We start from the raw sequence: 23,897 nt of genomic DNA, 5'->3' as shown, positions 1-23,897 counted from the left end.
TTCAGTCACTTAGTCATGTCCGACTCTTTGCGACCCCATGAATTGCAGCATGCCAACTCCTGTTCATCACCAACACCCGGAGTTCACTCAAACTCATGTCCATCAAGTCGGTGATGCCATCCAGCCATCTCATACTCTGTCGTCCCCTTCTCCTCCTGCCCCCAATCCCTCCCAGCATCAGGGTCTTTTCCAATGAGTCAACTCTTCGCATGAGGCGGCCAAAGTATTGGAGTTTCAGCTTCAGCATCAGTCCTTTCAATGAACACCCAGGACTGGTCTCCTTTAGGATGGACTGGTTGGATCTCCTTGCAGTCCAAGGAACTCTCAAGAGTCTTCTCCAGCACCACACTTCAAAAGCATCAATTTTCAGCGCTCAGCTTTCTTTACAGTCCAACTCTCACAACCGTACATGACCACGGGAAAAACCATAGCCTTGACTAGATGGACCTTTGTTGGCAGAGTAATGTCTCTGGTTTTTAATATGCTCCCTAGGTTGGTCATAACTTTCCTTCCAAGGAGTAAGTGTCTTTTAATTTCATGGCTGCAATCACCATCTGCAGTGATTTTGGAGCCCCCAAAAATAAAGTCTGACACTGTTTCCACTGTTTCCCCATCTATTTCCCATGAAGTGATGGGACCAGATGCCATGATCTTCGTTTTCTGAATGGTGAGCTTTAAGCCAACTTTTTCACTCTCCTCTTTAACCTCATCTAAACCTAACTGCCACCCAAAGGCCCACCTCCAAATACCATTACAGTGGAGAGACACAACATATGAATTTTGGAGAGACAGAATTCAGTCCATTACATATGTGTTTATTCAAGACACTTATAAAATGTCTCAAAGCTCAGATTTACTAGTCAAGTAACGAATCCCTGGTTTCAAATGAAATTGTTTCATGGCCTCTTCTTTGCCTTTCTGGGAAAGAAATCTTAACTTAATGACTTACCTTCTGACTATGAATTTATGATGGTTTTATCTTTTAGTTTCAAACATGCAAGAATATATGTGACTGTTAAGTAGGTAGAGTAAGTAGTTGCTTATATGATGGGAGTGGAGATTTTCTGCTGGGGCATTATGCTTTAACAATTCTGCCAGCCATTGTACCTGATGCCCCATATTATCATGTGTGCTGAAGACAAGGATGGATGCATCAGAGGAACCTGCTAAAATATAAACATTTCCCAAAATAGATAACCAGAATCATGATCAGCCTCTAAAATAGGAGCCAAGAAGGAAGCTTGGTACTGAACAGAATGTTCTCATGTTTGCTATATGCATTTCATAGCTGTAATGTTCTTCTGTCTTTGCTTAGATTTTTGCCTCCAACTCCCTAAGTGAAGTGTAAGTTGCTCAGTCATGTCCGACTCCTTGCAACCCCATATACTGTACAGTCCGTGGAATTCTCCAGGCCAGAATACTGGAGTGGGTAGCCTTCCCCTTCTCCAGTGGATCTTCCTGACCCAGGAATCAAACCTGGGTCTCCTGCATTGCAGGAACATTGTTTACCAACTTAGCTATCAAGAAAGCCCAACTCCCTAAATTTCTCCTCAAACGGTAAGGCTTTCTAGGCTAGGCATCATCATGTAGCTGTGTCCTGGTAGAATCACCATTATGCCCTAGAATACTCATTAATGGCCATCAAGTGTACTGATACTCACAAAGCAAAACATCATTTTATTAGTTTTCAAAAGTATACCTATTGATGGCTTAGCCCCAAGAATGCCTTCTGACTATTGTGGGCTAAGAACTTCAGATGACTGGAGTAGGCTTGGCCAGAAGTCCAGCACTGTGCCTGTGGGGTATGTGTCTTATGTAATGGAAGGGAAGCTTGGGTCACTGGTAGAGTGAAAAGAAAGTGAAGTCGCTCAGTCGTGTCCGACTCTTTGCGACCCCATGAACTGTAACCTACCAGGCTCCTCAGTCCATGGGATTTTCCAGGCAAGAATACTGGAGTGGGTTGCCATTTCCTCCTCCAGGGGATCTTCCCAACCTAGGGATCGAACCTGGGTCTCCTGCATTGTAGGCAGATGCTTTAATGTCTGAGCTACTACTGGTAGAGTATTTAGCTTCAAATTACTAGAACTGAAAACAAACTAAGTTCATTGGAAAACCATGGTAAGAGCAGTTGAATTCAGGTAACAAGATCAAGACATTAGACCAGAATGGAGAAATGATTTGCAAAATTAAAGAATTGGTACCTAGATAGAAGTAGAATGGAAAAAGGAGTAAGAAGGACATAACCAGAAAGAAGAGCCCTGGGTGACTGATATGAAGTTCACCATTCATTGTTATTTGCTCTGGATCACATAGAATAGAGAGAATCTAATTCTGCCACTGGCTCCTCATCTAGAACCAGCCAAGACAAGGTGGTGAAAATCTTCCCTAGGCTTCCTGATTTTCTTGTTCATCCTTTGTTACTCTGACAACTATAGGATCCAGCTTCTGTACCACAAGTCCAACTTCTCTTCAATCAACTGCTCAGACTTCCCACCAAATATTTTAGAGATAGCTCTAGGGATCTGGTAGATAAATATGGCAGGAACACAGTGAGGTTCAGTTCAGTCACTCAGCTGTGTCCGACTCTTTGTGACCCCATGAATCGCAGCATGCCAGGCCTCCCTGTCCATCACCAACTCCCGGAGTTCACTCAGACTCACGTCCATCGAGTCCATGATGCCATCCAGCCATCTCATCCTCTGTCGTCCCCTTCTCCTCCTGCCCCCAATCCCTCCCAGCATCAGAGTCTTTTCCAATAGGTCAACTCTTCGCATGAGATGGCCAAAGTACTGGAGTTTCAGTTTTAGCATCATTCCTTCCAAAGAAATCCCAGGGCTGATCTCCTTCAGAATGGACTGGTGGGATCTCCTTGCAGTCCAAGGGACTCTCAAGAGTCTTCTCCAACACCACAGTTCAAAAGCATCAATTCTTGGGTCCTCAGCCTTCTTCACAGTCCAGCTCTCACATCCATACATGACTACGGGAAAAACCATAGCCTAGACGGACCTTAGTCGGCAAAGTAATGTCTCTGCTTTTGAATATGCTATCTAGGTTGGTCATAACTTTTCTTCCAAGGAGTAAGCATCTTTTAATTTCATAGGGTTAGTAACCTCAAAAAACTTTAATGGATCCAAGAAAGTCTTTGACTTTTGGTGTTGGGCAGATGTGTTGGGCTGAGGAATAGAGAAACTTCCATCCAAATGATGCCCTACTCTACCACTCCTATCCAGTACCAGAGTCTGTCAGCCATATCATTGAGTACACTGACCCTACAGTAGTCTTTCATACGTTTGTCAATGCCATTCCTAAGCTATTTTGGAGCATTGTATACCTCTTTGGTGGCTCAGATGGTAAAGAATCTGCTTACAGTGCAGAAGACCTGAGTTTGATCTGGGTCAGGAAGATTCCCTGGAGAAGGGAATGGCAATCCACTCTAGTATTCATGCCTGGGAAATCCCATGGACAGAAGAGCCTGGCAGGCTACAGTCCATGGAGTCGCAAATAGTCAGACACACCTAAGCGACTAGCACTTTCACTTTCACACCTCTTTGAGATATCAGCGTTTAGTAGTGAAACAAGAAAACAGAGTGACTGTGGGCATTATTATGAGAGAAGGTATGCTGTTTGGAAAAACCGTGTGAATTTTGCAGTGACAAGATTAGAGCAAGTCATAGTGTCTCCATGCTTGTGACATTTGAGAAATTCTAACCAAGCCTGTCTGACTGTCCCTGGCTGGTCAATGGCAACAGATGGGTGAATTCCAATGTAGAGGCCTCTGGAAAAGTTCTTTCTATGGTCTGCAAGACCATAGATATTAGTAAAATAGCGATCTGGAGGGAGACTGCCACCTCCCTGATGATGAACAGAGCATAGTTTGAGCATCTAAGGAATGAAGATTACTGTTTTCATGAGGATAGTCACCACCACCAGAATTGTTTGTGGCACAAGGAGAGATCTGATATAAAGTCCATTGTGATGCCGCCCCAAAGGCGCTTGGACTTCAGGAGAAATGAAGTAACTTTATTCTTATTTTGTTTTAGACTCAGGCAACTGAGCTTTGAAAAGTGCTAGGCTAGCTACACAGCTGCTGCAGCTCCCAGGGTGTCACATTCAATGCCTTGGAGGGCCATGTGGCTTGCCAGGACACAGAATGAACCAGTAGTGGGAGCCTGTCATTTCGGGGCAAATAAGGTGTTCTTTCCATGATCTCAGTGGGTCACTTTGCGTATGTGGAGTCAGACTGCTAAGCAGAATCTCCTGCCTGCTGTTTGCATCTGATTTGTCCTTGGGTTTCAGTAAAACTGAAATGTGTTTGGAACAGGGGATCTCTTAGAGTGGCTTCATCTCAGTTACCCCTGGTAATCAAATCTGAAGACAAAGTATCGGCCCAGTGATTCCAGCTGCATGACTTACAAGTAATTGGTAGCTCAGAGTTTTGGAAAAAGAAGCCTGCTGTGACTCACAACTGCTGAGCTTGCTGAATTTCTAAACTTGTCAGAAGGTAGAGTTATTGGATTGCATAGGGAGGTGTCATGTGGGCTTGTAGGCTTTGTCACTTTGTTGATGACTGACCATAGCCAATTTGAATTTTCCTCCTTCCCTCCCATCTACAGCCATATCACCCTAAATGCGCTCAATCTTGTCTGAATTTTCCTCCAAAAATAACCACAAGGTACATGGATGTTTTTGTCCTGGTCTTCTTTTGTGACAGGCTAGAAGTAAACATATCTGTTTCCATAGTATAATATCAGAGAAGACTGGGGAAGACTGCCTGTGGGACAGAAGTGAGCAGGCTTCTGAGTGAAAGCCATTATAGGATCAGAACCAGTTCTTCATATATCTTAATGAGCCAGAATTAACCATGAGATCAACTGATAGAAAGGCACTGGCTATTCACAGTGCTGCTTCTAGCCTGAACAGTCTTCAGCTGAGCAGAGCAGGTGAAGCTGTGATAACATCTGCTTTTCCTTTGTTACCATGGGCGACACTTGCACTTCCTGGCCACAGATAAGATGTGGTCCAGACTGAGCAATCTAGCTTAGAGGGATGTGGTGGCATACCTTCTCCCCAGAGGTGCACCTACCATGCCAACGTCAGTCAGTGAGAGCTGCCCAGCACCATGCCCCTGCCTCATCTGGAAGTCAAGGGCCAGTCTGTCTGGCAGGAAGGCGTAGCCAGACATCTGACCAGACTCTGACCTGACTGCAGGTCAGGTGACCTTAGAAAGGCTTCCAGTCTCACTCAGCCAGCTCATCTTTTCAGGTTGTTCTGAGTTCTTCTTGGAACTGGGTGTTGATACAGAGCCTGTTCCATGACAGCTCTTGGAAGAGAGGTCAGGATTGAGCTGCCCATCACCTAACTGGACCTCTTTCCTTCCTCCTTGTTAGAGGCAAAAGAGCATAGCATCCATTTTTCCATCAATCTTTCCCATTTTTGATAAGAACCTGCCTCTCAAACAGTTCCCACACAGTAGTCAAGCCCTATAGGGTTCCCAGTTTACATAAGCTGAATTTCCCATCTGGCAGAATACCCAACCACCCATTCTTCTTCTGAGAACCGGGGGTGGTTATAAGGAACTTTAAAGTCTGAATTACAAACATAAGCAGTTCCTCCAGATTCCCTCAGGGTTTGGGGGTGGTTGGAGGAGAAAGTCTGGGAAAGCAAGGCAAAGGACAGAGGCTCCAAAAAGCTACGAGCTTGTACCTTAGTAACTTCCCTGTGGAATTTGGTGTCTTCCTGAGTGCCAAATCCTCCAAGCATAGTAACTGGAATGCAGCTCCTAGACTTTCCATGTTGCCATAATAATAGATGTGCTTCTATGATATTTGATTCCCTCTGGTAGGAGACAGGACAGACCTGAACAGAAGGTCAGCCATGAGAACTAGCTCCAGGGCTCATTGAATTCTCAGAGCTGGAACAAAGGTGGTCAAGATAATTTACCTGAAGTAGTCAGAAAGAGGAAGAGACAAAGGTGGGACCAAGCCAAGTCCTTTGAGCAGGCCAATGATCAAAGCTGAGACTGGGTAAGAACCAGACTAGAGAATGGAGATGAAGCCAGCAGATTGGTAGCTAGGCAAGCCAGGACTCAGATGAAAGGCTTGGAAGTTAATTGCCACAAACAGAACTAGAATATCTGCCAGTCATGTGGAATACCCTGGGTCAATGTAATCTGTGAGACCCAAGACAAATATCCAGTTAGGAAAATGAAACTAACCGGATCATGATAGCTTGGCATAGAGCAGACCTTACCTATTCATTCAGTCAGGCTGCTCCTTACCCCCTCAGCACCCTGTAAAAATCTCTGGCAGAACTTCTTACAAAGTCCCATTTTATAAATTCTTTATAATTCAGTACATTTTAACTGAGATGCTTCCTGCTGCCATGAAAAAAGATGCCTTGGTTTAATGGAGAGCTCTTTGAAAAGCATACTACAAGCTGTTACTTCTAGACCTGCTTCCAGGGTTAGCTAGTTTCATACACTGTGGATTCTTGTTAACTTCCATCTGTGAGGGTGATTCTTGCTGATCTTATCCTAGATTTTAGGTTGGCTTGTGTCTATCTTATTTGGAGAACTAAGTCATCCTTGTACTTAATCAAAATTAATAAGAGGCAATGTCCATGTATTCACTCATTTATTTAGTTCACATATATTGAGCCTATATTTGATTGATTCACTCATTCATTCAATAAATATTGAATGCCTATTAGGTTCCAGCATGGTTCTGGGAATTGGGAGTGAAAAAAAGAGCCTTCAGAAACAAAGTCTCTTTAGCTCATTGCCATTGTCCTTAAACCAGTCATCTTTATTCTGGCCTAATTGCCCTCTTTTTTCAGTTTTCCTTTTCCCTCATCATGTTCTTATTCCAACCTGACACATCTCCCTTTACTTACCCTTTATCTTTAGTCTTATTAGGAATTTCACAACTGTATTTTTAAGGTGATGCTGTAAAATATGTTCTACCAAATACTCAATCTGTCCATCTCCACTGGTCCTCTGCCTGACCTAAGCCTTCAGTTCTCTTCGTGGTCAACATTCTATCCCATTGTGTTTGACCACATTCTACAACTAACCAGTGAGGGAAGAGGGCTTTATTCTGACCCCTTTGTGAGGACGCATGCCTTTCTGATTACAGTGTACTTCTTGTTGGGCAAAAATATGGCTGCTGTCTCCCTTAAGGGTATTACCATGTGTGCTTCCAGCAGCAACAAGAGAACTTCTACTAATAGTTAAGCATTCAAAGTCAGTGGTCACACAAGCCTTTCACTCAACCTTTATAACAACCCTGTGAAATAGATATCATTATCATACAAAGATGAAGGAATTGACAAGAGTGTAAAGCACTGAGTGCTCATTCAGTCATGTTCGGCTGTTTATAACCACATGGACTATAGCCCATGAGGCTTCTCTGTCCATGGAGTTTCCCAAGCAAGAATACTGGAGTGGGTTGCCATGCCTCCTCCAGGGGATCTTCCCGAACCAAGGATTGAACCATATCTCTTTCATCTCTTGCATTAGCAAGTGGATTCTTTACCACTGCACCCCCTAGGAAGTCCTCATAAGTTATTAATAAGTGCTTTAATATCCCTGGTTAGGCAACAAACCTGTATGTCTTTCCTCTTTAAGTACATATTTTTATCTGTACAGTTCTGTTTATGCTTCAACTTTAGAACCATTTGTGATATCTTGAAGGAAAAATAAATAAATAGCACTATCACTTTTGTTTCATTACATTAAATCAGATTACTTTGGAGAAGAATTAAGTGGCATATAATTTTGGACTTTTTTGAACTTCCCTTTATTCAAGTCATTTTTCTTACACTCTTCAGTAGAAATGCAAGACTATGCTTAGGTTATATTTTTCTCACCAATTCCAATGATTTTTGTCAAAGTTTCTAAATGCAATTTAAAAAGTTGACTTATGCCAAGTAAGCAGAAAAAATATCCAAAATATGTTAGGTAGTTCAGTGACTCAGTAGGTTCAATTCAAGAACCATGCTCAAGGTTAAACTTCCAAGGAAAATTACCGGAACCATCACAGCCAGATCTGATGAGAAGACTATCACCAGCACAGAGCACTGGAAATTCAGGTTGCAGCAGCTACCTCTGCACCAGGAACTCAACTGCTAATTCTAGCAGCGCTACTACTTTTTCTATTTTTTTAAAAAATTTGCTTGATTTACAATATTGATTTACAATTGTTGGTTTACAATGGTGTATTAACTTCTGCTGTCCAGCAAAATGATTCAGTTATAAATATATGTGCATTCCTTTTCATATTCTTTTCCATTATGCTTTATCACAGGCTATTGATTAGAGTTTCCTGTGCTATACAATAGGACCTTATTAGTTATCCATCCTGTATATACTAGTTTACATCTGCTAAATCTGCTAACCCTAAACTGCCAATCCTTCCTTCCCTCTCTTGCCTCCCCCTTGGCAACCTCAAGTCTGTTCTCTGTGTCTGTGAATCTGCTTTGTAGATATGTTAAGTTTTCTACTTCTTTCTTTATCTTATTTGCATTGGCTAGAACTTCCAGAATTGTAAAGTAAAATAAAGTAAAAAAAAAAGAAAGAAAGAAAAATGTGTTGTTCACTTTGGCTCACCATTACATATTGGTAAGATATGTAAAAAATGTTAGGCCAATCATACTCAGTTTGTAGCATACTAAGAAATTTGTTTAATTTTTTTTCTCATCAGAAATGAATTTTGAATTGATCAGATGCTTCTTGGTCAAAATGATCGTATGCTTGTATTTTAACCTATTAATGTGATATATGATAGGTTTTCTCATTTTTAACCTTCCTTATATTCATGAAGGAACTCGTATTCAGTCATGTAATATAAAGGTTTTGAGCACATGTTCTGCAGTCTGTCTGCCTGAGTCCTTACTAAGCTCTGCCATTACCATTTATTGTGACTATGAACTTCCCAGGTGGCACTATAGGTAAAGAACATGCCTGCTAATGCAGGAGACATGAGACTCAGGTTTGATCCCTGAGTCAGGAAAATCCCCTAAAGAAGGGAATGGCAACCCACTGCAATATTCTTGCCTAGAAAAATCTCATGGACAAGGATCCTGGTGGGCTACAGTCCATGGGATCACAGAGTCAGACATGACGGAGTATATGAGCACACACACACATAGACAAATATAACTTAGTTTCTATAATTCTCAGGGTTTTCTTCTGCAAAACTGGCAAGATAATTATACTTATGTGGAAAAAGCAAGAGAGTTCCAGAAAAACATCTATTTCTGCTTTATTGACTATGCCAAAGCCTTTGACTGTGTGGATCACAATAAACTGTGGAAGATTCTGAGAGAGATGGGAATACCAGACCATCTGACCTGCCTCTTGAGAAATCTGTATGCAGGTCAGGAAGCAACAGTTAGAACTGGACATGGAACAACAGGCTGGTTCCAAATAGGAAAAGGAGTACGTCAAGGCTGTATATTGTCACCCTGCTTATTTAACTTATATGCAGAGCACATCATGAGAAATGCTGGGCTGGAAGAAACACAAGCTGGAATCAAGATTGCTGGGAGAAATATCAATCATCTCAGATATGCAGATGACACCACCCTTATGGCAGAAAGTGAAGAGGAACTAAAAAGCCTCTTGATGAAAGTGAAAGAGGAGAGTGAAAAAGTTGGCTTAAAGTTCAACATTTAGAAAATGAAGCTCATGGCATCTGGTCCCATCACTTCATGGGAAATAGATGGAGAAACAGTGGAAATAGTGTCAGACTTTATTTTTGGGGGCTCCAAAATCACTGCAGATGGTGATTGCAGCCATGAAATTAAAAGACACTTACTCCTTGGAAGAAAAGTTATGACCAACCTAGATAGCATATTCAAAAGCAGAGACTTTACTTTGCTGACTAAGGTCCGTCTAGGCTATGGTTTTTCCAGTAGTCATGTATGGATGTGAGAGCTGGACTGTGAAGAAGGCTGCGTGCCGAAGAATTGATGCTTTTGAACTGTGGTGTTGGAGAAGACTCTTGAGAGTCCCTTGGACTGCAAGGAGATCCCACCAGTCCATTCTGAAGGAGATCAGCCCTGGGATTTCTTTGGAAGGAATGATGCTAAAACTGAAACTCCAGTACTTTGGCCACCTCATGCGAAGAGTTGACCTATTGGAAAAGATTTTGATGTTGGGAGGGATTAGGGGCAGGAGGAGAAGGGGACGACAGAGGATGAGATGGCTGGATGGCATCACTGACTCGATGGACGTGAGTCTGAGTGAACTCCGGGAGATGGTGATGGACAGGGAGGCCTGGCGTGCTGCGATTCATGGGGTCACAAAGGGTTGGATACGACTGAGCAACTGAACTGAACTGAACTGAAGAGTTGTATGAGAATCATTAGAAATAATTCATGAAAACAGCAGTATATGGTATATACTGAATGTGTAGTAAATGTCAATTAATATAATTGTTTTGTCTTAATATAGGCTGATTGTTGTCAGTATTTTATGCATGATTCTTGCGGTATATTTCCAAATGAGATTGGTTTGTTATTTTCTTTTTTGGATGCTGTTTTTGTCAATGATCTTTGACACCTTTTTAGTATCAGTGTTACATTAGTCTCGCCAAGCAAACTGGAAAGCTATCTTCTTCCATATTTCAGAAGACTTTAAATAACATTTAAATTTCTGTTTGAGAAATGAAAAATTTTCTTTTTCTTTTTCTGTTAGTAGTATCATCAAGTTTCCCAGACACAGTTCTTCAATAATGTTTTTCTTTCTTTCATGCCTTTCATATTTACAAATATTCATTTTAAATTAATTTTAATTATTTGTACTTTCTTAAAATATCATTTTACCATTTGTTAATAAATTCAAATTTGTCATAGTAGAGTTGTATATAATATTTTCTTAAAGATTTTTAAGTCTCCTTAAAATCTGTTGTTACTGCCTTTCCTATGTTAAAAAAAATTGATACTTGCTATACTTCACCCTTGTGCATAACTGGTTGCAATTTCATTATGATTAATATGAATAAGTTCTAGAATTATATCAATAAAAATATCTTAATAGTATTGCTCTCTAATTTATCAATCTCCATTATCATGAGTTTCTTCCTCCATGTTCTTTTCTGGTTATATAAAAAAAATTTTTTTTCCTATTTTCAACCTTAGTTCACTTTCCTTCTTTTTATTTTAGATCAAAGCATTTTAAGCTAAATGACTATGAGTTTTCCTCTAACTACAGCTTGATTTCATCTCATATTTTAAAATAAATCTATCATTTTAATATTTTTCTCAGTCTGTCATTTACAAATGTTTACAGTTTTAATTTTTCATTAAGAATCATTCAGAAAGCCAATCTTTACTTACTAAAAATAAAATTTATTTCTAGTTTTAGTGCACAGAAGTCAGAGAATGTGAACTGTATAGTTGATGTTTTGCCTTTGTTTTACTTTTCCTCTAATTGTTTGATCATTTAAGCCAGAAACTTAAAGAAACTGGAAGACAAATCTAGGAAACTTAGAGGACAACATATTGGTCATGAAAATTCTCTTTTATCTATCTTCAAAATATTTAAAAATAGTTTAGTATTTGCATACAGTAGCCAAATAACTCTTACTGTCTTTTATCTATCTACTGATAGCATCAATTTAAGTGTGTTAATACTCAACTTGCATTGCAATTTGTCTCAACTCAATATGTCTACTTTTATAAAGTGTTAAGTATTTTAGAATTTATTTTTTATTTCTATATGGGAAGCTTATTTTTCACTAATATGAAAGTATTATGTTATTATTCATCTATGTAATATAACTATTTAAAGTACTGATTCACTTTTGTTTGTTATCATTTGTATTTATTTTCAATTTCCTACATGCTTAAATTCCACTTTTAAGAATATTTCTGTTTTGTTTTATTATTTTTATAGAACATGGTTGGAGAATGGGCCTTACCAGAAGAAATGGTTGAAAACTTACCACCCTCCAACAATTGCATATTGGGCCATGTAATTCACAGACTAATTGAAAGTTCTCTTCCTCCTCAAGTTGAATCTACAGTACCTGAGTTACCTTCATTTGCTATAAAAGGATGCTTGTTGGGGAAAACCTTTAGTGGAAAAACTACTGCTCTAAAGGCTCTAGAGAAAAGTAAAATTTCTTTTCTATTTTTTTCCTTTATTGATTTCTATTTACAGTGAATATAGCTGCAAATGGCTCTGTCTGTAGAAAACATACATGAAAATCTGCTAATATATTTGGAAGTTCTAGCATTAAGAATATTGTAATAAAGTGATCACATAACTTATTGTCCAAAGCAGACACTTTTAAGAATATAGAGTCATGAATCAGAACTGTCCCAAGGAAACCTGGATCTATGAGCTTGCTATATAATGATGATGTATAGTATAAAGGGAAATAATATCTTAAACCTTTCATCATAGAGTTTACTTACTTTTCCAATAGATGAAATAGGAAAATAACAACTTGTCACATATAGAAAAGATATAGACTTAAAATTGTAACTGTTTTCATCCTTCACATCAATTTAGTTCTTTCTCTTTCAAGAACTTTTGGCTTTTTCTCTAGAAGTTCTTTCAATTAGAAGTGAAATCACAGATTTCCATCTATTTAATAATTTTTCTTTAATAATACTTGTCTATTACTGTTGTTAATAAGTGAGTATTATCAAAGAAAAGCTAATTAAATAGAATATGCCAACAAATTTGGAAAACTCAGCAATGGGCACGGGACTTGAAAAGGTCAATTTTCATTCCAATCCCAAAGAAAGGCACTGCCAAAGAATGTTCAAACTACCTCACAGTTGCACTTATTTCACATGTTAGCAAAGTAATGCTCAAAATTTTCCAAGCTAGGCTTCAACAGTACATGAACCAAGAACTTCCAGATATTCAAGCTAGATTTAGAAAAGGCAGATGAACCAGAGATCAAATTGGCAATATCCGTTGGATCATAGAAAAAGCAAGAGAATTCCAAAAAAACCTTTTCTTCTGCTTCACTGACTATTCTAAAGCATTTGACTGTGTGGATCACAACAAACTGTGGAAAAATCTTCGAGATGGGACTACCAGACCACCTTACCTGCTTCCAGAGAAATCTGTATGCAGGTCCAGAAACAACAGTTAGAATCAGACATGGAACAATGAACTGGTTCCAAATTGGGAAAGGAGTATGTCAAGGCTGTATATTGTCACCCTGCTTATTTAACTTATATGCAGAGTACATCATGCAAAATGCTGGCTGGATGAAGCACAAGTTGGAATCAAGATTGCTGGGAGAAATAGCAATAACCTCAGATATGCAGATGACACCACCCTTATGGTAGAAAGCAAAGAGGAGCTAAAGAGTCTGTTGATGAAAGTAAAAGAGGAGAGTGAAAAACATAGCTTAAAGCTCAACACTCAAAAAACTAAGATTATGGCATCTGGTCCCATCACTTCATGGCAAGTAGATGGAGAAACAATGGAAACAGTGACAGACTTTATTTTCTTGGGCTCCAAAATCACTGCAGATGGTGACTGCAGCCTTAAAATTTAAAGACACTTGCTCCTTGAAAGAAAAGTTATAACAAACCTAGACAGCATATTTAAAAAGCAGAGATATCACTTTGCTGACAGAGGTCTGTATAGTCAATGCTATGGTTTTTCCAGTACTCATGTATGGATATGAGAGGTGGACTATAAAGAAAACTGAGTGCAGAAGAACTGATGCTTTTGAACTATGGTGTTGGAAGAGACTCTTGAGAGTCCCTTGGACTGCAGGGAGATCAAACCAGTTAATCCTAATAGAAATCAGTCCTAGATATTCATTGGAAGGACTGATGCTGAAGCTGAAGCTCCAATAGTTAGGCCACCTGATGCAAAGAGCTGACTCATTGGAAAAGACCCTGATGCTGGGAAAGATTAAAGGCGGGAGAAGAAGAGAAAGACAGAGGGTGAGATGGCTGGATGGCATCATCGACTCAATGGACATGAGTTTGAGCAAGCTCCAGGAGACGGTGAAGGACAGGGAAGCCTGGCGTGCTGCATGCATGGGGTTGCAAAGAGTCGGACATGACTGAGCAGCTGAACAACGATTACTGTTTTACTAGAAAATTCAAAAATTTTACTAAAATCAGCCTGTATTAAGACTGGTAGGTCATTATTGAGATGTTAAATAGACCTGTTTAAAGCCTGACAAAATTCAATGAGATACCACGCCACCCCCAATAAGATGCGTATAATTTTTTAGGAAATGGAAAATATGTGTTGGTGAGGATATAGAGAAGTTGGAACTCTCATACATTGCTTTTGAGAATGTTAAAATGCTGTAACCACTATGGAAAATAGTTGGTGATTCCTTGATAAGTTAAATAATTGCTATATGACCACAGCGATCCCACCACTGGTGTATACTCTAAAGCGCAGAAAACAGGTGGTCCAAAAAAATATATCCCTTGTACAGGAATATTCATAGCGGCATTATTAATGATAGAGAAAAGGTGGAAACAACCCAAATGTTCATCACCAATGAATCATTAACAAAATGTGGTATATCCATACTATGGAATACTACTCAGTCATAAAAGGAGTGAAGTACTCTTATGTGCTACAACATAGATGGACTTTGAAAACATCATAGTAAGTGAAAGAAGTCAGATACAAAAGACCATATATTGTTTGATTCCTTGGATATAAAATGTCTAGAATAGGCAAATCTCCAGACAGAAAGCAGTTTGTTCTTGGGGGCAAGGGTAGGGAGATAGAAATGACTGCTTAATTGATGCAGGGTTTCCTTTGGGGTGACCAAAATTTCTGGAAAAAAGATATCAGTAATGATTGAACAACATTGTAGATGACTGTAATATTAAATTGTATCTTTTAGAATGGTTAAAATGGGTCATTTTACATCGTGTGAATTTTTGTTGTTGTGTAGTTGCCAAGCTGTGTCCAACTTTTTTGCGATCCCATGGACTGTAGCCTGCCAGTTTTCTCTGTCCATAGGATTTTCCAGGCAAAATTACTTGAGTGGGTTGCCATTTCCTTCTCCAGGGGATCTTCCCAACTCAGAAATCGAACCCACACCTCCTGAGTCTGCTGCGTCGGCAGGCAGACTCTTTTACCACTGAGCCACCAGAGAAGCCCCGTATGAATTTTACCACAGTATTTAAAAAAAGAAATCTTGACCCAAAAAAGCATTTCTAGGAGACCCTAAACAGAATCTTCTAAGTTTGAAGCCAGCACTGAAGAACAATGATTCAATTTCCTAAATGAAAAGCTATTCATAAAATAATCTTTTGTATTTTAGGCTTTCCTATTCAGGTACTTTCTATTGACACTCTTGTTCAAGAAGCTATCCAAGCATTTCATGACAATGAAAGTATCAGTGGGGCCCATGGACTTCAGAAAGCACCTGAAGAAAAGGTTTTACCAGTTAGGCGAAAGAGTGGTAAAGAAAACCAGGCAAGTGTGGCTTTAGTTTTCTTCTCTGCACTTCGTACATTAGAGATTTCCAACTGGCTGGCATCTAAGAGCTCCTCTAGACCAGAGATTGGCAGAGTTTTCTGTAAAAGTTCAGACGGTAAATATTTTAAGTTTTATGGGCCCAGAGGCAACATCAAGGATATATTACATGGGTACTTACATAACAAGAGAGAAAATTTCAACCCCCATCCCTACTGCCCTAATACATACAAACACACACATATCATTACCTAGGTGGGCCATCCAGTATGGTGGGCCAGACTTGAGCTCAGGCATTCTCCTGAAGAAAGAGCCACTGGTTGGTAAGGGGGTTCATTCAGTCGCTAAGTCGTGTCCAACTCTTTGCAACCCCGTGGACTACAACATGCCAGTTTCCTCTGTCCTCTGCTATTTCCTGGAGTTTGCTCAAATTCATGTCCATTTGTAAGGTAAGGGGGTGGAAGGCTAAACTGTAAGGGCTTGGAGAGGGGTGAGATGTTGGCATTTTGGGAAAGTTCACGAAGTGATCAGCTCTCAGAGTAGAATTCCACTATGGAAAGCTTGGCAGTGACCAGCAGCAAGTCCCCATCTTCTAGATGCAGCCCAGTGCCGGTCCTGGGCAGCAGCCAAGGAAGGTGTTGGATAGGAGCAGACAGATGGCAAGGGGGATGCTTTGCAGTGCTATCCCCTGGAGAGATGCTTATGGACTGTGTATAAACAACCAGCCTATTTTGCCCCAGGGATCATAGTTTGCAGACCTCTGATTAGACTAATATATCTCAGTTTTGGGGGTGGCTGGTAGGGGAAGATCTCTTATGGTTTACTTGCATTACTGTTTCCATCAGTGTTGCGTCTTGCTTATTATGTAAAGATTCTAGGGCAGGAACTTGGAGAGTATGGCCCCACGTTGAGAATTATGATGTGATCTTGTTATTGTTCATTCGCTAAGTCATGTCTGACTCTTTGTGACCTCATGGACTACAGCATGCCAGGCTTCCCTGTCCTTAACCATCTCCCAGCATTTGCTCAAACTCAAATCCATTGAGTTGATGATGCCATCCAGCCATCTCATCCTCTGTTGTCCCCTTCTCCTGCCTTCAATCTTTCCCAGTATCAGGGTCTTTTCCAATGAGTTGGCTCTTTGCCATCAGGTGGCCAAACTATCAGAGCTTCAGTTTCAGCATCAGTCCTTTCAGTGAATATTCAGACTTGATTTCCTTTAGGATTAACTGGTTTGAACTCCTTGCTGTCCAAGGGAGTCTCAAGAGTCTTCTCCAGCGCCAGATATAGTCTAATCTGCTCTTTTAAAGGGAAACAATAGCAGTTCTAAACATGAATTGATTCGTTTGGCATCAGAGGCTTGTTGATGGTTAGGCTTTGAGGAATCCCAGATTCTAAATCCACTATTCTTTTCCCTACCTTATGCTGTCTCTAAATAAATTAACAGAGACTCTAATCCAGGTCATTTGCATGAGCTGCAAGGAAAATACCATTTAACCATGATTCTGAAAATAACTGGGAGGGTTTTTCTTCATTGTGGGCTGCCTCTTCTTCTGTGTTGTGGTACTCTGTATTCTAACTGATGAGGTAATAGATAATGTACATATTTTTTCTTTATTTCCATTATGGCTATGACTGACCCCTCTAGGTCTGATCTTTCTAAGGTGGTTTTCCACAAACTCTACCTCTTTCTCAGCTCCCATTATCCTTTCCAAATGGCAGTTGTATATTTTACATAGAAACTGAAGACCAGCTGAAAGACAGATTATACCACGGGTTACTATGTGTTTCTCTAACTACAATTATCATCAGATTGTGTTCATTTCTAGAACTCATTCAGTTCTTCCTAATATCATTAATGTTTTAGATTAATGAGTCTATGGTTGTAAACCTTACTTATAGAAGTAAAATCAAGAATGTTATTAAAATCTGACAATGTTAGAATCTCTCCGTGTGTGCAGGCATGTACTTCCTCCCCAAAGGACGTGCAAGATGAAGCACTACCAGAAAGAGAAGATAAAACCAGACTTGGTAAGTAAGATAGCAAAATAAATCATCCATCATTTACATAAGTGAGACTAATAGTAGGAGCACATGGATGTGAGCACAAACAAACTTTCAGGACAAGAGAGGAGAGATGGGGAGGGTTACACAGTTGTCTAAGTGGTCACAAGACAGAGAGAACAAGATCAACACAGCTGTCCCTAACCACTGTCTGCCACTGGCAATAAGAGATGACAATTTCAAAGGAATCTTTTCACATCCCTTCAAGTAGTTGCTCAGTTTTGTTGTGGTTTTGAAAACAGCCAGGCTAAATCATCGTCACTCTTCCTGGCTTTGCAGAGAGACAGTAGTTACTGTTTCTTCTCACCTATGCAGGTGGGTGTGTACCACTGTGCTGTCTGCACGCAGCTGCTTTTGTTCACTGTGGTGAGGGAGGCTGTGGCTCTGTCTCATCCACCCACCTCAACAGTGGTTCCTCAGATATTATAAAAGTTAATGTTTATTCTCAGCCTTGTGCAAAGCAAATAGAACCAAGCTTTTCAAACCCAACAAAACATTATCTTCCTTGGGATCTGGGCTTCAGTCCTACAGATCCTTGGTAAAACCATTGAAGAAAAACAATTTTAAATCTGGACTATGTTTTCTATTTGTGCTAGTTAAGGCTTTACCATATTTAATCATTGCATAAAATTTGGTTCCTCCTGTCCCATCACCACTGGAGAAGGAAATGGCAACGCACTCCAGTATTCTTGTCTGGAGAATCCCATGGACAGAGGAGCCTGGTTGTCTACAGTCCATGGGGTTGCAAAGAGTTGGACACGACTGAGTGACTAAGCATAGTACCATCACCTTAATGGCCATCAACCTTGGACAACATGCACGTTTATTATGAGCAGGCAGTTCTGCCAGAGAGGCCAAGTTTCCTGTCTTTTAAAAAAATATAAGCTGTCCCTTGTTTCAGTTATTTGTTTGTTACATGATAATTCTAATTGATTTTTAAACTATCGTTAAGTATTTTATGGCATTCCATTATGAAAGTCCAGTAACTTATAAAAAGACTTTGAAAACTAATTTTTTACATACAATTGGACTAAACTCTTCTGACTTCTAGAATTTTCCACCTTCAGACATGTTTATTACCTATAATTTGATAGCCCAGGAAAGTAATGTGAACGTGAAAATCACTTAGTCGTGTCCAGCTCTTTGCGACCTCATGGACTGTAGCCTGCCAGGCTCCTCTGTCTGTGGGATTCTCCAGGGAAGAATACAGGAAAAGTAAAGATACAGTTAACTAATTATATTTTTGACTTGTTTTCCAAGAAGAGAAACTGTGCTAAAGTATTTCTAATGACATTGTTATGAGTGAGCCACACTGGAAGAAAACAAGTAGAAAACATGGAGCCACACAGTGGCCAGGATTTAATGTTGTGAAATGAAGGTAGATGCCACGCTGGGCTGCTGCTTTCACTTCCTTCCTCTGCGTATCTCAGACACAGCTGAGTCCAATAACCCGCAGGTCCAAAACCACAGATGGTCAAATACTAACATGGCTGTTAGTTGTCAGTACTGGAGTACGTTCTCATCACTTTTTCCATTCCTAGATACCGATGCTAGAAAAGCAGCAAAAGCTGAAGAAGTCGTAGCGAGTGATAGTTTCTCTGAAGTAAGTACTATAATCTAATTTTGGCTACTAGCATATTGAAATGTGTTGTGATTTATAGCCTTTCTGTAGCATTTTCATCTTCATATGAAATAGCAATGTGCTCCTCTTTGGCTTAAACCTGATGATGAAATACTAAGCCTGAGTTTATTTGATATTTTTCATATCTTTAATATAGTTTGTATCTAAAGCAGTGGAAATTGCTTTCAGTTGTGCCCGGTAAGAAAGTAAACACATGCTTTTAAAAATTTTAGACTTATACCAAATTTATATTAATGTGTTTTTCTTTACCACTTAATTTATTATTTTTATTTCTTTCACAATCTCTTTATCTTTAAATTTTTTCCAGGATTTACCCTTAGACTTATTGGTGACTATGCAGAATTTTTCACTAATCCCTGAAAAAATGTTTACAACAATTTGCCAACTATTGCTCTCAATGAAAACTAATATTTCCATATATAGGATTGCTTTACTGTATATGGAAATATAATGGTCAAATAGAATGGTCACATTAATCAAGCGGGATTTTATTAAATATAATTAAAGTAAATAAATAAAAGTATATCTTTTAATTTATTGTTTTTTCCCCCAAGGAAATAAATTTTATAATATTTTAGATTTCAAAACTGCTTTAAGATAGAAAAAGTTTTGGAAGAATATACACCAAGCTATAAACATAATGACATATACGGAGAAAAATGAGTTTGGACAAAATGATGAAAAGGGGCTTATAATTTTTTCTCTGTATTTTTGAAATATAAATTAGCATAAAGGCTAAATATACTTTAATATTTACATTTATTGAGTTACAAATCTCCTGCATTCCATATTCAATTCAGTTCTAAGGGCATACTTTGTTCCATGTATTGTTGTAATCTGAGGGGGGAGTGTATATCAGTGAACAAAAGTGAGAGGGTTCCCAAGCTTTAAGGAATTAACAGTCTAAAAGAGAGGGACCATAAACTCATATGTAAATGAATTTATATGAACAGAAAAGAAAAGGAAAAGTAGAGTAAGGGAGATCACTTTGAGAGAGTGAGGTTTAAACAGATTGAAAGAAGATTGACAGAATCACCACTGGCTCTGGGGAACCATTTCAGGTTGCCAGAAGAGCTGAATGATGGCCTTGAGGCAGAAAGGTGCTTGTGCAGCAAGGCAGGGGAAGAGAAGCGAGGAGGTTAGAGAGATGAGCAGGAAGGGAGAGGAATCAGGTCAGCCAGGGTCATGGAGGCCATAATGAGGACATTGAGAGTACAGGGGAGCCTTTGCAGGGTTTAAATAGAGACTTCCCCGATGGCTCAGCAGGTAAAGAATCTGCCTGCAATGCAGGAGACACAAGAGACATGGTTTCAGTCCCTATATTGGAAAGGGACTGGAATAGGAAACAGCAACCCATTCCAGTATTCTTGCCTCGGAAATTCCATGGACAGAGGAGCCTGGTGGGCTACAGTCCATGCGGTTGCAAAGAGTTGAGCACACTAGCACATAGTATCATTTGACTCATAAAATGCCCACTCTAGTGGCTGAGTTCAGAATAGACGCTTGGGATGTTCTGTTCATATAACAATATAAATGCTGGAAAAAATAGAAAAGCTAATTATCTGAGGGCCAAAATCAGGTATCAAAAAAGCAAACAGTATTATTCAGCCATAGAAAAGAATGAAATAATGCCATTTGCAACAACATGGGAAGACCTAGAGATTATCATAATAGGTGAGGTAAGTCAGAGAAAGACAAATATTATATTTTATCAAATGAATTTATATATAAAACAGAAACAACTTGCAGACTTAGAAAACAAACTTATGGTTGCCAGAGAGGAAGATAGGGGAGGGATAATGTGGGAGTATGGGATTAGCAGATGTATGCTACTGTATATAAAGTAAACAACAAAGATTTACTGTGTAGAATAGAGAACTATATTTAACATCTTATAATAAACTATAACGGAAAAGGCAGAAATATATCAGATTTGACCATTGATAGAAGAGAACTTCAGTGGGCAAAAGTCAGGCTTGCACAGGTCACCCCAGGAGGCATGTTCCCTCTTCGTGGCATGAGTGACTAGAACTCAAGCCAAAAGCCCCAATCTTTTTGATTTAACATATTAGAGGATGAAATCTGGGGATGCCAGAGCAGCTAAGAATTAAAGAGGAAGATCTTGTAAAGGAGGGAGCTAGAGGAGGAATTCTCAAATCTGTATATACATTTTCCTTAACTGCTTGCTGGATTCCAGAATTGTACTAAAGGATCAATGTATTCACCAGAGGACATGACCATTTAATTTTTTTTCCACTCCAGATATTTAGAATCTAACTTTTAAATGAGCTCTTCCCTACCATTCCTTGTTTATTTTCACAGCTCACTGTGCGTGCTCAGCTTGGTGCAAAATCAGAAATGCTGCTGAAGAAAGGAAAGAGCATATCTGATATATTGCTAGTCAGCATCATGGTAAATGCCATTAAGTATGTATCTATGGACCACAATTTCTTTCTTATGTCTATTTAATATATTAGCAGGTAGAGCTTTATAAAGAATAATGTAGAAGTCATTTTAATTTTTAATATATAATGAATACATACAGAAAGAAAAAGATGTATTTTGTGATTTTCATGTCTGTATTTCACTTTCCTCCCTTTTTCAAACTTGATTTCACTCACCCAGACCGGAATTCAAGTTAGGTTCTATTCTCTTTTTTTTCGGCTGTGCTGAGTCTTCCTTGTGATTCTTGGTCTTAGTTACCCCAGGGTATGTGAGATCTTAGTTCCCTGAACAGGGATGGAACCCATGTGTCCTGCATTGGGAGGCAGATTCTCAACCACTGGACCATCAGGGAAGTCCCAAGTTCTATTCTGTATGGGGAATTCAAGGAGAAATTAGACAATTGGAAAAGCCACAGGACAGGTTTGGGAGAGGAGAAACCCTCACTATATGGCTTTGGGCCAAAGTGCTTCCTCATTTTGTGTTTCTGGAGGAGAGAGTGACCCCAGGGGTCCAAAGGCCAGGCAGCACAAGGTAGGAAGGCAAGGAGAAAGTAGAGGTTGCACAGGCAAGGAATAGCATATGCATAGCACAGAGGTGATGTGTGATAGGGTAAAGAAAAAATTTTAATAGGCTATAATTTTATGATTCCTCCTTTCTAAGAAAAAAAGGATTCTCGTCAGTCCTCCTTTACAATTGAGAAAAGAGAGAAATTTCAAAAAGCCATAGGGTCTCAGTTAATTAATTCATGCAATAAAGAAATGAGGCAGAGCAGGATGGAAAAAGAAATAAAAAAGGCTCTTGTGAAAGACCTTTGCAGAGCATCAAGTGGGTGAGGGGTTGGGGGCTGTGCTGCTTGGGAAACATTATGACCGAGAGAATGAGGACAGGAGGCTTTGGAGAATTTTTCCTGGGCATCTGCAATGGACTCTCCCTTTCGAGTTTCCGTAAGAGGCTTCATTCAGGGTTTAAGTTGCCTCTCAGTGGTGATATATCTTGGACTGATTGCTTTTTTGAAGAAACTTGGCCACAGTTGGCCATTCCCAAAGCTGGAAGGGATCTCATTCTAACAGTTGCAGCATTTTTCAAAAACTGAAATAAAACATGTTTTAGCCATGGCATTCATCATTCAAAGAAAATTGTGAATGAAGAGCATCAGCTCTAAAATGGATCTTAGCTTTGGTTTCCATGGAGTTGGACTGTCTACACCCCACCCTCACAACTCTGCTACCTCCTCATTACCACCCTCCCCTCTGCCCCTGAGACACGTTCAGAGAACTGCCATTAGCCTGAGAGCCTTCCATTTAGTCCGAGTGTATCCTTCTTCGATGAGGAAAGGAAGGCATGGCAGTTCAGTTGGGCAGTCCAGTCACATGTCTGGTTAGTGGCAGAGCCAAAGCAGAAGTCTCCTCATTCCCTGTCATCTGGTGTCCTCATACTATGGCCTGACAAGCATGGCCTTGGCCACCTCCTCCCCTTGAAGTAACTCCTGAGACAGGAGGTGGGAGAAGTTTCCTCAGATCTGGTAAAATGCTCAAGAAGTTTCTTCTCCTCAGACTGAGGCCAATAAATGAACAATCCCATTCTCTGCAGAATGCTTACCATGCTCTGAAAAAGCCATAAAAGCAAAAAGCAGGCTTTCCTTGCCCTTCATAGCCTAATAGGAGTAATAGAAGCAGTGACCTGAAGGCAGCTTAATACTGTGGAAAGATCACTCGATTTGGGGTCACTTGCAGTTTTGTGACTTTGAACAAGTAATTAATTAAAGCTCTCTGAACTTGAGTTTTCCCATTCCTTCTTTGCCACACTGTCACCAAAACACACTGGCACCAAAACACACCTCCAAACCTTTAGAAAGGGAATTCTAAGTATTTAAATGAGTTATAATGGAGAAAGAAATGAAATTATAATTTTTCACCCAAAAGTCAAAGTCTTAATTTTACATAATTTAAGGATTTTGCAAGAGCAAACTTGAAGTTGTGTTCCAATTTAAAGAACTAAAATACCAGTTTGTGGAGCACCTATTCTCTTTAAAGGATATGACACTGAATGCAAAAACTGAAGAAGTGATCCTTACATTTCAGCAACTTAGAATTTAATTGAGATAAAGAAGATTCACTTGAATTTTTCTAAGTCAAGAAACGTAAGAGTTAACCAATTGTGTGAGGAAGTGAACAAGAATCCAAAGGAGTTCAAAGCAGGCTGTTATGACGCCATGCTGGATTGGGTGGGGTAGGAAGAACCTTCCAGGTTGGCGATGTGAGTTCCCACCATATGCTAAATTCTGTGCTGAGTTCTTAAAATGTGTTATTTCAGTTCATC

The 23,897-nt window shown here is 39.6% G+C and overlaps 1 protein-coding gene across 1 annotated transcript in view; it reads left to right on the top strand.

The window, feature by feature from the left end:
* Window positions 1-23,897, top strand: part of SPEF2 (sperm flagellar 2) — a 195,311-nt gene that overhangs the window by 50,409 nt on the left and 121,005 nt on the right. The window contains exons 10-14 of the mRNA XM_052659101.1: window positions 11,897-12,116; window positions 15,273-15,427; window positions 17,389-17,458; window positions 19,033-19,094; window positions 21,456-21,559. Of these exons, the coding sequence (XP_052515061.1) occupies window positions 11,897-12,116; window positions 15,273-15,427; window positions 17,389-17,458; window positions 19,033-19,094; window positions 21,456-21,559 (611 nt within the window). The remainder of the gene's footprint in view (window positions 1-11,896; window positions 12,117-15,272; window positions 15,428-17,388; window positions 17,459-19,032; window positions 19,095-21,455; window positions 21,560-23,897) is intronic.

The sequence above is a fragment of the Budorcas taxicolor genome, chromosome 20 (assembly GCF_023091745.1).
Source record: "Budorcas taxicolor isolate Tak-1 chromosome 20, Takin1.1, whole genome shotgun sequence".
Taxonomy (NCBI): domain Eukaryota; kingdom Metazoa; phylum Chordata; class Mammalia; order Artiodactyla; family Bovidae; genus Budorcas; species Budorcas taxicolor.
Note: the sequence above shows the minus strand (reverse complement) of the source record. Positions and strands in the feature narration are given on the sequence as shown.